Genomic DNA, 13,705 nt, shown 5'->3' on the forward strand with positions numbered 1-13,705 from the left:
GAGTTGAGGCTCATTATTTCACTATATATAAATATATATACAGTATGTATATATAGGACTGTGTTTTGGTTTTGGTGCTTTGTGTATTGTGCTCTGTAGTGGGAAGTGACGGAAAAGTGCTGCCCCACTTGAAATAAACGTGTGTGCTGGACAGAACTTGAGTCTGCCTGTCTGGGTCAGGTAAGGTGGCTTGTATGCCCCCTGGTGGTCCACTATACAGTATATACACAGTATGTATGTATGTGTGTATATATATATATATATATATATATATACACATACACATACTAGGGGATTCGCTTCACTTGCCAACCCCCTCAAGCCTGCGCGACTTCACAGGGACTTCACATCTCTGCCAGTCACGTTGTGAAGAGGGGGTCTGAATGCACCCCAAGGAGACGTGGTCGCTCCTCCAAAAACCCCCTCTTAAACGGTGATACAATGGTAAACAAATACAGTTTTTTTTTTTTACTTCCTCTTTGCTCGATCAGCTGATGCCTTGCTGCTGCTCCTGTGCTGTGTGATCTGCATCTCTGGTTAAATCTCTTGGCACAAAGTCTTGTCTCACGGGACGTGAGTTCTTGATATTTTTAGTTTAAAATTTAAAAATGGAATAGGAATCTGAAAATCTAACAACATCACATTAAAGTTCAATAAATTCTGAAAAGAATGATACCAGACATATATATGTAGGTTTTAAAATAAGCCCGATTTAAAGCGTGACAAAAATGTGACATAAAAACATTGCACTTTTAGGCTTAGGATTTTATATAGAGTAGATATATATAGGTATTCTTTGAAGTCTGAATCGCAGTCTGATAGATAGATAGATAGATAGATAGATAGATAGATAGATAGATAGATAGATAGATAGATACTTTATTAATCCCAAGGGGAAATTCCAAGGGGAAATTAGGTGGTTACCTACCAGACATGCTGCACAAGATGTATCAAATAATATTAAGAGTACATGACACATGTTTCGCCCTTATTATTGTATCACATGTTATCTATGAGCTGCTTCTTGCAACTGAGAGGACGTGGCAGATGTTTGCCGACAGGCCGACCAACCACAAGTGTTACCTGGCAGGTAACCACCTAATAATCAGGTCAAGTCCCCTACCCCTTTGACCGAACAACCCCTCCTGCAAAAGCACCCAGACACTCCATTTTATATGACAGTAGATAGAATTGGCACACGGTGCTGCCTAGCTGTGTTAAGCTCTGGTCATTTTGCCTGCTAGTTTGGCTGCAGTCTGATCAGATGTTTCACTTGCTGTGAAACCAACAGGTGGCACTGTTGTGCAAATTGAAGCACACCTGGAAAAAAAACAAAACAAAACATCGGGACCACCAAGATCAAAATTTGAGGTTCCAAAGTAGCGTAACTTGTCCATATGGTTCTAAATAGTAACAATGCAAATTGTGGTCCAGATGTAGGATTGCAGACAGACAAGACATTCTATTTTATATATATAAAATATATATTTTATTTATATATACACACACACACACATATATCCATCCATCCATTTTCTAACCCGCTGAATCCGAACACAGGGTCACAGGGGTCTGCTGGAGCCAATCCCAGCCAACACAGGGCACAAGGCAGGAACCAATCCCGGGCAGGGTGCCAACCCACCGCAGACACACACACACACATATATATATATATATATATATATATATATATATATAGAGTATACAGTATATATAATATACATATCTTTATATATAATACGCTATCATGGCTGTCCGTTTTGTCCAGGATTTTAAATCACCTGTAGCTCGCAAACCGTTTGAGCTATTGACCTGAAATTTACTACACATATACTATGTGACGTCTACTGTAAGCTTTCGGGGTGAAGATTGACCTCCGAGGTTATTCCTCTTTTTATTTTATTTTATTGTAGAATCAACTCTCAGCAGCGGCCAGCAGGGTGGCTGTGCAGCGCATGTGTACGGGTGCCGTTCTCATCCCTACCACCTTCACCGTCACTTCCCCTACCTCTTCATATCTTAAATCATTCTTGAGGCAGATTGAAGACTTAAGTGCCAGCTTAAGTGAAATATTAAAGAAAATGTACAAAGTAATCGCAATGCAAGCACTGACTTTATCAGTTTTGACACGAAAAGATGCCGACGAAAGAAGAGAAGCAGCGGGCCGTTAGGGTGGAGAGAAGAAGAGCTGCTCAGGAAGGAGCAAGCGCATCAACCTCTGAGCAAACGAATGATAAACGTACAGAGAAAGGAATGCGCAAGTTGAGTGTATTCACTGCACGTTATCATTATAGCAGTCCGGCGTTACTGGTATATACATACAGTAAATGATGATCCATCACTGATTTTTTTTTTGTATTTTTTTTTATTCTTTTTTGTAACTAAACACTCCCTTTTTTCTGACTCTAATTTTTAATTCACTAGGGGGCTTTGCTCACCAACCCCGGGGCCTGAGCTAATTGCATATGCATAAAAAAACTAACAATATTACATTACAGTGAGTAATTAACCATATTAAAAAATAGTAAAACGTAACAATTTGAAAGTAAATTATGTTTCATGTTGCGTTAGAGCTATTCATTGCGTTATACGTTTTCGTTCTGTTTGGCTTTGAAATTAACACGCAAATACGTTTTAAATTTTCACTGTAAAACTTCAGTTTAAACAATTTTTTGAAATGTTCATCAATATCGCATTGAATTTTGATTCTGTGTTTGGACTTTCATCGTGATAAAGCAGCGTATAACTGCCTGTGATTGAATTTAATTTCTTTCTCTCCATTAAATAGACCTACTTTTTCAAATGTTTGGCTCTTGTGGATGCCGAATATTCGGGAACGACAAGGAAACAGACACCAATATAAATAAAAATCAAGTTCTTTATTCTTGGTGAGAGAAGGCTACAGAACGTCAGCCTGCCTGTAGCCTGCAGCCTAATGTGGGGCCTCCCTCTATATACCTTCTTCATGTATTAAACAAAAAAAATATATACATGGCAGTTCATTGTGAGGTTACACATAAATTATAATAGCTTACTACTCCCTGAATTGGAATGTGTACATTGCTTCTTTCAGATAAAGAGATCATCAGAGCACTCACAGTTTTAAGAAATAGGCTTAAATAAGTTTAAGCAGGAATTCAGAAACTATCACATTGATTTATAATATCACAGGGTGTTCTGTTAGTATCAAGAGGTCAGCATTTTCTCATAAAAGAATGCAAGCCAGTCTTATATTCTGTGCATAAACTTAATTCCTTTTCTACCTAAATGAAGATCAAATCATATAGAAGTAAAAAATCATATAGCTCTCTGCAGCATGATTAATACAAAATGCAGTCATTGGTATTTGTGAGTTAAATACTTACAATCATCTGCGGTGGGCTGGCACCCTGCCCGGGGTTTGTTTCCTGCCTTGCGCCCTGTGTTGGCTGGGATTGGCTCAAGCAGACCCCCCATGACCCTGTAGTTAGGATATAGCAGGTTGGATAATGGATGGATGGATGCTTATAATCATTACAGTTAATAACGTTTTCTATTCCTCACTTTGAGATTTGTTAATTGTCTTTGCTATTCTGATGGGAAACTGTTAATGTTTTAATACGAATGGCATATCAAGATCTCCTTTGGTGTCTAATGTTATCCCCTAAAGATGGACTCCATTACCTTCCTTGGATACATCCTTCTTTCTACAGTAATTCATACAGTGGAAGACCCGACGGTGTTAACGGTTGTAGATATTCTTTGTGATATTGTAAGTTGATGCTTTCATCTTCCGCACCATCACCACCAACTGGCTCAGAAGAGTCCGGGGGTGGGAAGTGTCGGTCCCGGAGAGCCGCAGTGGCTACAGGTTTTCATTCCAACCCAGTTGCTTAATTAGAATCCAATCCTTGCCAATCTCACACCTTATTTAATCTTGCAGCTTGTTACTCTGCAATGTGAGGTTCTTATATCATAGATTTTTTTTTCCTTTCCAAGGATATCATCCAAATGATGCCCACCCCTGGCATAGTCTATTGATACCCATTTAACCAATTTGTCATGTAACCGATCGACATTTTTGGCATTAATTTGTTCGACTTCATCGTTTCTCGGTGCTAGGATTCCCTGTGTACTCATTTCTTCTGTTGATAACCCTTCGTGATGAAATTCTTCAATAAGATTTGGACATAGTACGTCTTCTTTTATTGGGAACTTAAAGTGAGGAAATTGTTAAAATTTATAAGAGCTGAGAGGGCAGGAAGTGTGTCTGTCAAAAGCATTCACATGAGTGAGAGGTGAGAGGACCGTGAGTGTGGTTTTCTATGGTTGAGAGGAGGGCGGGACTTGAACAAATCTCATGGCCAAAGTCTTATCTCGTGGGACTTGAAAAAATCTCTTGAAAGAAGTCTTATCTCATCCCAGGATTTCTTTATATAATAGAGAGATTATGATTGTAATTCAAAATGTTTCGCTCTGTTTGCCACTGGTCCCTGGTCATGAGCTACTAGATGCCCAGAGTTGAAGATCATGCCCAGGGTTTCATTCCCATGGAGCATCACAGGAACCCGTCACCAGCCGAGGACTCTCACGAGCAGAACATGGGCATGGATTCCTTTTTTAGGTAAAAGCATCAGCTAAATGCAAACGTCCTTATGTCAAAGACACCAAAAATGAAATTCCACGGCTGCCGTCTCAGGTTCTGAAAGGCAGCTGCTCCCACATGGAAGCACCGGAGGACTTCTGAGGAGACAAAAGCGCACGGCGTGCCGATTCCTGAGTGGGTGTGTGTTGTTCTAACAGAATAAACTGGCACAGGCAATTAAGAAAAACAAATAAGCCATGGCTGTGCAGAAAGGTGAGAAACAACAAGCGACTGCCACACTTCAGGCGCTTACTGTCAGGATGTGCTTTCAAATTTATATTCATTGTCCTCCTTCCAGTTGTTCTTTTTTTGTTTTCCATATTAGGTTTATGGATGTAAGAAGTTTGAATTTCTTGATAGTTTCTACCATTGAAACATGGGCCATCACAAGAAAGATCACCCTGAGGCCCAACGTCTTTGTGTCACATCTTGGGCATCTCCTACTGTGATAAGACGAGCGAGGGGTCCATGGCGGTACGCGGTTTTGTTTAAATTACAATCAGTGAGATGAAGCTCAGGCTTGTTGGACGTGTGGCATTCCAATGTGTGACCATGGAGGGTGTTGTTCAGCAGGGGGGGGCAGCGAGATGATTGCTTGTTACGTGCAGGCGCAACGGGCTCAGCTGTTCCCCATGGACATTCTGCGGATTGTGAGGCGGAGTACCGGTGCCCACAAGGTAGAAAAGGAGCAATGATGGGAAAGGTGATGAAAGGAAAACAATGGAGGGAGAGGAACCTGGCTGAGCTGGCACAGAGGAGATGAGGCAAGTGGTCCAGAATGAGCGGGCAAACAGGGCAAGGCTGCTCCAGCTGAGCGCCCAAGGAGCAGAAGCAAACTACCCGCTCCAAGCCATGTGACGGTGACGGGAGTGTGGAGCAGGGCTTGTGGGGTCCCCAGCTGAAGACCAGGAGATGGTGGCAGGGCTTAGGGTGTCCCAGATTGAATGAGGTGGCCATGGTGCCCCAAGCCCGGCTTGTGCTTGAGCCGAGGAGACCTCAAAGGGTGAGCAGAGGTGACGTCAGTTTTAGAAATAAGTACCGAGCTTGTATTGGTTTTAGAAGACAGATCCTGCCTGCAATTTCAACCTCCATTATTTTTTGGATGGATTATTTTTGAGATTTTTCACCTCCAGCATGAACACCGTTTTTATTAAATATTCTTTATTTAGAGCCAGCACGGGACTTTATTTATTGGTGGTTGAACGTTGTTATTTTTGGAGAATAAAAGCACAATGCTCTTTTACACCAACCTGACCTCTTATGTGTCTTCATTGTCCTGTTAAGTCCAACGCTCCTTCTTGCCCAATCAGGTCTGCAGATGAGCAGCATCTGGTGATGCCACATCTGTGTGACATCAAATCTTAGTCCAGGCCCCTTTCATATGTAGCCCCTAGCTGGTGGAATGAGCTGCCCACCTCCATACGAAATACGGACTTACCACAATGTGTTTAAGAAGCGTTTGATGACTTTCATTTAGTTAATTTCTGTCTAAGCAGTTAGGCTTTGTAATCTAGGGCCTGTAACTTGTTTATATTTTGTTCACCGTGAGCTGTCACATTTGTTCCCAAAAAGTCCCCGAGACTGATGTTTACTCGATAATGTTGACCTCTTTTTGGAAGTCGCTTTGGATAAATGCGCCTGCTAAGCATATAAATGTAATACGTTAGGCATTTAAACATGTTTAATGCCACCCATTGCGCTGCACTTCTTCTTTGTTCTCTTCATTTAAAAATAGTTATATTGTCTTTGAAGCTGTTAATTTTTACATTTAATGTTAAAACGATTATATTCAATACTTCTTATCTATTACATCGACTCTTTCCTCTATCTCATCAAACACAAGAAGCACAACGCCAGTGAGCCCTTTGACCGCTGAACGTAACGTCAGGTCAGACGTAAAGGAATGGATTGGTTGAATTTAACCACGTGGCCGATTCCCCTGCGCGTGAAAGGAATTTTGCGACAGGAGGCCGCTTCGTTTACGGTAGCGTGGCAGACAGCTGATTTGTTTGAGTGGCCGGCGGGATTGTGCTTATGCTTTCGTGTTGAAGGTTTAATCGACGCCAGGTTTTATCCTTCTTACAATGGATGTGGGGGAATTGCTCAACTATCAGGTAAGACTTTTGTATGGGTTGCTTTCGGAGCTTTTCTGTGACTCGAGGGAGTGTTTGGAGTCTTGGCGTCAGTTACCTGGGATCCCGGGTTTGGTAATCCGCTGGTCTACAGTAGCAATTAAAAGAGCACCTTTGCGTTGTCGGTCTGTAGTGGGGTTTTACGACTTGCTGAGGTGTTTTAGCCGAAAGGTGAATCGCTTTAAATTCGTTACTAAACTCTTTGTGCTGTATTTATATCGGCGATAGTACACCAGCTTCCCATTCACGTGTGCGGTCGGAAGTGGCGATTTGATGTCAGACTCGACACCGCAGCACGTTAAGCGAATCCTGGAGGGCCACAGTAGCTACAGGTGTTCATTCTATCGGTTTTCTTAATTAGTGACCAGCTGCTAATTAACTTCTTTTAAATTAATTTTTCTATTTAAGGTTATATAGTGGGGCTGAGCAACGTCGGTCTTGGTTTTTGTTCCAACCCAGTTGCCCCAGGAGAAATCATTTATTGCCGATGAAGCACTTATTGCTCAAGTGATGGTTTTATACTTCATTTAGTTGCCTTACTTGTTAAGATTTTGAACCCCAAACTACTTATTTAGTCTTAAACGGCTGCATTCACGATTTTTTTAAATTGCTCCATATTAGCAATAAGATGCTAAAAGACCACCAGTTCTTCACATAGCCTGTTTCTATTTCACCTGTGTGTATTCGTCATGCATTATTTGGTTTATTAAAGTACTCCGAAGGAAACTGAAGACAAAATGAAGAACTGAAAGTTACTTGTCCATTTTTAGTTTCAAGTCATTTGGATTATTCATTAGAGAGGAGGAAAACTAAACGATTTAAGAATGATTTGACATGGCACAGTTAAAAAAAGCTAAGCATCCATGATATTAAACGAGCTTTTATTGGCAAGGATGGCTTTCTAATTAAGCAACTGGGTTAAAACAAAAACCTGTAGCCACTGCAGCCCTCCAGGGCCAACACTCATCACCCTGATGTGCTGTATTTTGGTGGGTTTATCACACAAGCTGTACAAGTTTTGATTAACGTGTAAGTATTTTTAATTTATAGTAGCTCATTTTGGTGGTTTCTGTGAGGTGGTGGGATTTAGGATTAAAGAAACGTTCTTAATCCCATTTGGAAATGTAGATGGGTACAGCAGCCAAACCTTAAAAAAAAAAAAAAAAAAAAACAAAAACCAAGGATACAGACTCGCAGGACAAATAATACAATCAATGGCTAGATAGGTAAATGTATAGAAATTGAAAAATGAATTTAAAGGGTATAAGCATTTAGTTTAGTTGAACAGAAAAGACCGCCAGAGGGTCTTTCATTTGTTTAAGACTGCTTTTTCTCTTTGATTACAATTGCTCTGTCAGATTTTAATTTTTGCATTTTAGTTTTGTTTATATTGTGTTTTATGTATTGTTTGGTGTCCTTGAGTGTTTAGAAAGGCGCCTACAAATAAATTGTATAATTACCTCTTAGCACATCATGGGTGGGATGAGCCTGTGAATAAAAGTGCTCCAATAGGACGTCTCCTGGAGGGGTTTTTCCATTTTGCCACCATCTTCTTTTTCAACATCAGCTTCTGGCATGTGCAGTTTTAGCCCAGTGACACAGCAGGCTTTCCTATTATGTTTGTTCAGGCATTGTGTGTCTGTGGAACTCAAGTTGCTTCTCCAGGAGACCACAGTGTAGAATAATGCACTGGTGGAATATTTCCAGCAGATTGCTGCATATATCAAAAGACCCGAGTCTTCTTAAGACGTCCTGTGGGCTCGTGCCCTTCTTCTTGTTGTCAGACCAGTCCAATTTGCTGTTTAGGTGAATCCTTAGGTACTTCTAGCTCTGCACCACTCCCACATCTTCGCCGTGGAAAATTACATAAGATGGTGGGCCTCCGTTGTAGTGTCGCCAGGTAATCGGATGTATCAGAAGCACCATGTAATGAAGTACTTTTCTGTTTACGGTATTTGTAGTGTTTTTTACGCAGGGCTAAAATATCATTGGCAGGCAGTGTGGTCTAGTGGTCAAGCCCTTGGACTGTGTGGTCATGACAAAGTCACTTCAGTTGGAAAAACAAAAGAATTGTCATCAGTTGCTGCAACTTTATAGCACACTGGTGAGGCCTCATCTGGAGTCTTGTGTGCAACTCTTGTCTCCACACTACAAAAAGGACAAAGCAATGCTGGGAAAAAGTCCAGAGAAGAGCAACAGGGCTGAGTCCTGGACTACAGGGGATGAGTTGTGAAGAAAGATTAAAAGAGCTGATCCTCTCCAAATTAAGCAAAAGAAGATTAAGAGACTTGATTGAAGTGTTTAAAATTATGAAGAGAATCCCTCCTGGAACTTTAAAATGTGTTCTTCAAGAACCGAGGGACAATTTCAATAAGGGAATATTTTGCTCGACCACTAGGAAGTTTTTCCTTCACACAGGGAATGTAAGACACGGGGAGTAAGTGGCTCAGTAGTGTGGTAGACTGCAGGACTTTAGGGACTTTCAAAACTCGACCTGATGTTGCTTTGGAAGAATTTGAGAAAGTCACTCCTGCTTTTTATCTTTTCTTTAGGTTGATTACTGCAACTCCAGCAAATCCCTGATACGCAGGTTGCAGTTGGTCCAGAATGCTGCTGCCTGTTTTTTGGTCAGGGCAAGAAAGTTTGATTCTGTATCTTTAATTTTAGCTTCTTTACATTGGCTGGCTGCCTGTTAGGTTCAGAATTGATTTTAAAATTTTGCTGCTGATTTTTAAGTCAATACATGGATATGCTCCTACTTATCTGAATTGGGTGTTATACACCAGCTTTCCAGAGAGCTTAGATCTACTGGTCAGTTGTCTCTTGTTGTCCCTTATACTTGAGGCTTTTGCTGCTTCAGCACCTCATCATTACCTAATTAAATTAAGGAGTCACCCTCCAGTGAAATGTTTAAAATGAGATTGAAGACGCATTTCTCTTCTGTCTTTCTGAAACCTTTAGTGATACTGATGGCTCCTTCCTCATTCTCTTGTTTGTTTTTTCATGCAGGTTTATATTGTTTTTCCTGTATTTTATTTATATTTATTGTACACTTTATTGTGAAGCACTTTAGCCACAGCATTACCGAGGTTGTTTTAAATGTGCTCTGTTGACAATTTAAGAGGATAGGACTGGCGAGCTTTGTTGGGATGAATGGCCTGTCCTTGTCTCGATTGTTCTAATGTTGTAAGTCGCCTTGGATAAAGGTGTCTGCTCAAACAGTAAGTAATTATTGATATTATTAGGTCACTGGAGCTCCTTACTCTTCAACATCCTCGACACAATTGCCCAGAAGTTAAACCATTCCTGCAGTAAACAGATAGTTAGGTCCATAAATATTTGGACAGACCACTTTTTTCTCAATTTGGTTCTGTACATTACCACAATGAATTTTAAATGAAACAACTCCGATGCAGTTGAAGTGCAGACTTTCAGCTTTAATTCAGTGGGGTGAACAAAACAATTGCATAAAAATGTGAGGCAACTAAAGTGTTTTTTGAATACAATCCCTTCATTTCAGGGGCTCAAAAGTAATTGGATAAATGAAATAACTGGAAATGTTCATTTCTAATACTTGGTTGAAAACCCTTTGCTGGCAATGACAGCCTGAAGTCTTGAGCTCATGGACATCACCAGATGTTGGGTTTCCTCCTTTTTAATGCTCTGCCAGGCCTTTACTGCAGCGGCTTTCAGTTGCTGTTTGTTTGTGGGCCTTTCTGTCTGAAGTTTAGTCTTCAACAAGTGAAATGCCTGCTCAGTTGGGTTAAGATCAGGTGACTGACTTGGCCATTCAAAAATTTTCCACTTCTTTGCTTTAATAAACTCCTGGGTTGCTTTGGCTGTATGTTTTGGGTCATTGTCCATCTGTATCATGAATTAATTTGACTGCATTTAGCTGGATTTGAGCAGACAGTATGTCTCTGAACACCTCAGAATTCATTCGGCTGCTTCTGTCCTGTGTCACATCATCAATAAACACGAGTGTCCCAGTGCCACTGGCAGCCATGCACGCCCAAGCCATCACACTGCCTCCCTCCACAGTGTTTTATAGACGATGTGGTATGCTTTGGGTAATGAGCTGGTCCACGCCTTCTCCATACTTTTTTCTTGCCATCATTCTGGTAGAGGTTGGTCTTGGCTTCATCTGTCCAAAGAATGTTTTTCCAGAACTGTGCTGGCTTTTTTAGATGTTCTTTAGCAAAGTCCAATCTAGCGTTTCTATTCTTGAGGCTTATGAGTGGCTTGTACCTTGCAGTGTACCCTCTGGATTTACTTTCATGCAGTCTTCTCTTTATGGTAGACTTGGATATCGATACGCCTCCCCCCTGGAGAGTGTTGTTCACTTGGTGTGGCTGTTGTGAAGGGGTTTCTCTTCACTATGGAAATGATTCTGAGATCATCCACCACTGTTGTCTTCCGTGGACGTCCAGGTCTTTTTGTGTTGCTGAGTTCACCAGTGCTTGCTTTCTTTCTCAGGATGTACCAAACTGTAGATTTTGCTACTCGTAATATTGTAGCAATTTCTCGGATGGGTTTTTTCTGTTTTTGCAGCTTAAGGATGGCTTCTTTCACCTGCATGGAGAGCTCCTTTGGCCGCATGTTGTCTGTTCACAGCAAAATCTTCCACATGCAAGCACCACACCTCAAATCAACTCCAGGCCTTTTATCTGCTTAATTGATAATGACATAATGACGAACTTGCCCACACCTGCCCATGAAATAGCCTTTGAGTCAATTGTCCAATTACTTTTGAGCCCCTGAAATGAATGCAATCGTTTTGTTCACCCCACTGAATTAAAGCTGAAAGTCTGCACTTCAACTGCATCTGAGTTGTTTCATTTAAAATTCATTGTGGTAATGTACAGAACCAAAATGAGAAAAAAGTTGTCTCTGTCCAAATATTTATGGACCTAACTGTAGATACTTTATTAATCCCAAGGGGAAATTCACATACTACTGCAGCAGCAGCATGATGATAAAAACAATATTAAATTAAAAAGTGATAAAAATGCAGGTATAACAGACAATAACTTTGTATAATGTTAACGTTTACCCCATCGGGTGGAATTGAAGAGTCGCATAGTGTGGGCGAGGAACGATCTTCTCAGTCTGTCAGTGGAGCAGGACATTGACAGCAGTCTGTCGCTGAAGCTGCTCCTCTGTCTGGAGATGATCCTGTTCAGTGGATGCAGTGGATTCTCTATGATTGACAGGAGCCTGCTCAGCACCCGTCGCTCCGCCACAGATGTCAAACTGGCCTACAATAGAGCCTGCCTTCCTCACCAGTTTGTCCAGGTGTAAGGCGTCCCCCTTCTTTATGCTGCCTCCCCAGCACACCACCACGTAGAAGAGGGCGCTCGCCACAACCGCTTGATAGAACATCTGCAGCATCTTATTGCAGATGTTGAAGGACGCCAGCCTACTAAGGAAGTATAGTCGGCTCTGTCCTTTCTTGCACAGACCATCAGTATTGGCAGTCCAGTCCAGTTTATCATCCAGCTGCACTCCCAGGTATTTATAGGACTGCACTAGTGCTGGGCGGTATACCGGTTCATACCGAAAACCGTTTATTTTTTTTTTTTTTTTATAATATGGATTTTTCTTATACCTCAACACCGGTTTAAATTGCCTAAACGATGTTCGGAACGTGGCGCAGCGGGAAACTGTTCAAGTGGGGACCTTTTTCACTGCTACACCGCTAAACACAGATTTGTTGCACTAGGGCTCTTTTTCACTGCTACACCACCAAATAGTGGGCGGTAGCATAGGTATGCCGCGCGGTGAAAATGGACAGAGCCGAAAAAAAGCAGTCACATCTGTCGCCTGGAGATGCTTTAGTTTTAAAAGGTCAGATGTGTAAATACTGTTTCTATACTACTGGATAATACTGCAAGCCAAGTTGTACTTGTTTTATTTGTTTTCAATACAGTGTAATGTACCTGGGTACTGTGTAATAGTGTGACGACATTTTGACTTTATTCTCGGTATTTCCACTTTAATCTTGACGCTTATGACGAGAATATATTCTTTTGACTTTACTCTCGTAATTTGTCATTAAAGTAGAACATCGTAAACTAAACTTCATCATAAAATGAATATTTAATTTACTAGATTTTCTCAAACCCCGTCATAAGTTATATAGCACATTAAATGCTTTGTGTTAAGTGATTCGTTCAGAGATGGGCGCGACTCTGAATGGATGGCATAATTAAACATGTATAACGAAGATATTTTTCAAGTTCTGAACACTCCGTGGGCTAAGTTTATAACTAGTTTTAATTTCACAAAGACGTTTATCGTGTGGTGATTGGTTATGTGGTGAAAGAAAAAGGAAGGATAGGAACTGGGGTTTTGGTAGCCTACGTCAGAGACAGCATGCATGCAATAAAGAGAGCCCGCTCAGAAGAACATGCATTGAATTCTGTGTTCGTGTCTCCGATCAGCAGATCACAAACCCAACATTTACACAATATTTAAGTTAAACCTGTGCGATAGCTATTCATACATCCAGTTTTTTGGAGCCTCGTCACACCTGCCATAAAGTTCTTTACACTGAACATACACCTGGGGACCCCTTACTGCGAGGGAGCAGCACTACCGCCTCACTACCGTGCATGTGTAATACCTGCTTTAATGCATTTCATCATGAAAATGATATCAAGTATTTATCTTAGCATTCTAAATTTTCAGAAAGCAGGAATATCATGAAGTGAATGGATTCTGTATGGTGATCGCTTAAGAAGCGTAGTGATTAACCACTGGGTCAGGAATGTAACACAAAGCATTTAATGTGCTGCATTAATTTATGACGGGGTAAATTAAGTAATTGATTAAACATTGATTTTAGGAAGAAGTTTAGTTTATGACATTCTACTTTAATTGTGAAGTAAACTATGAGAATAAAGTGGAAATGTCGACTTTGTTCTCGACATATAGTTTGTTTTTTTCT

General features: G+C 40.9%; 1 protein-coding gene across 1 annotated transcript in view; it reads left to right on the forward strand.

The window, feature by feature from the left end:
• Positions 1-6,575: 6,575 nt before the first annotated feature.
• ctnnbl1 (catenin, beta like 1) overlaps positions 6,576-13,705 on the forward strand; it is a 113,824-nt gene continuing 106,694 nt past the window's right edge. Inside the window, exon 1 of the mRNA XM_028812399.2 lies at positions 6,576-6,738. Coding sequence (XP_028668232.1) covers positions 6,709-6,738 — 30 coding nt within the window. The 5' untranslated portion in view covers positions 6,576-6,708. The remainder of the gene's footprint in view (positions 6,739-13,705) is intronic.

Source organism: Erpetoichthys calabaricus, chromosome 10, assembly GCF_900747795.2.
Source record: "Erpetoichthys calabaricus chromosome 10, fErpCal1.3, whole genome shotgun sequence".
Taxonomy (NCBI): Eukaryota; Metazoa; Chordata; class Cladistia; order Polypteriformes; family Polypteridae; genus Erpetoichthys; species Erpetoichthys calabaricus.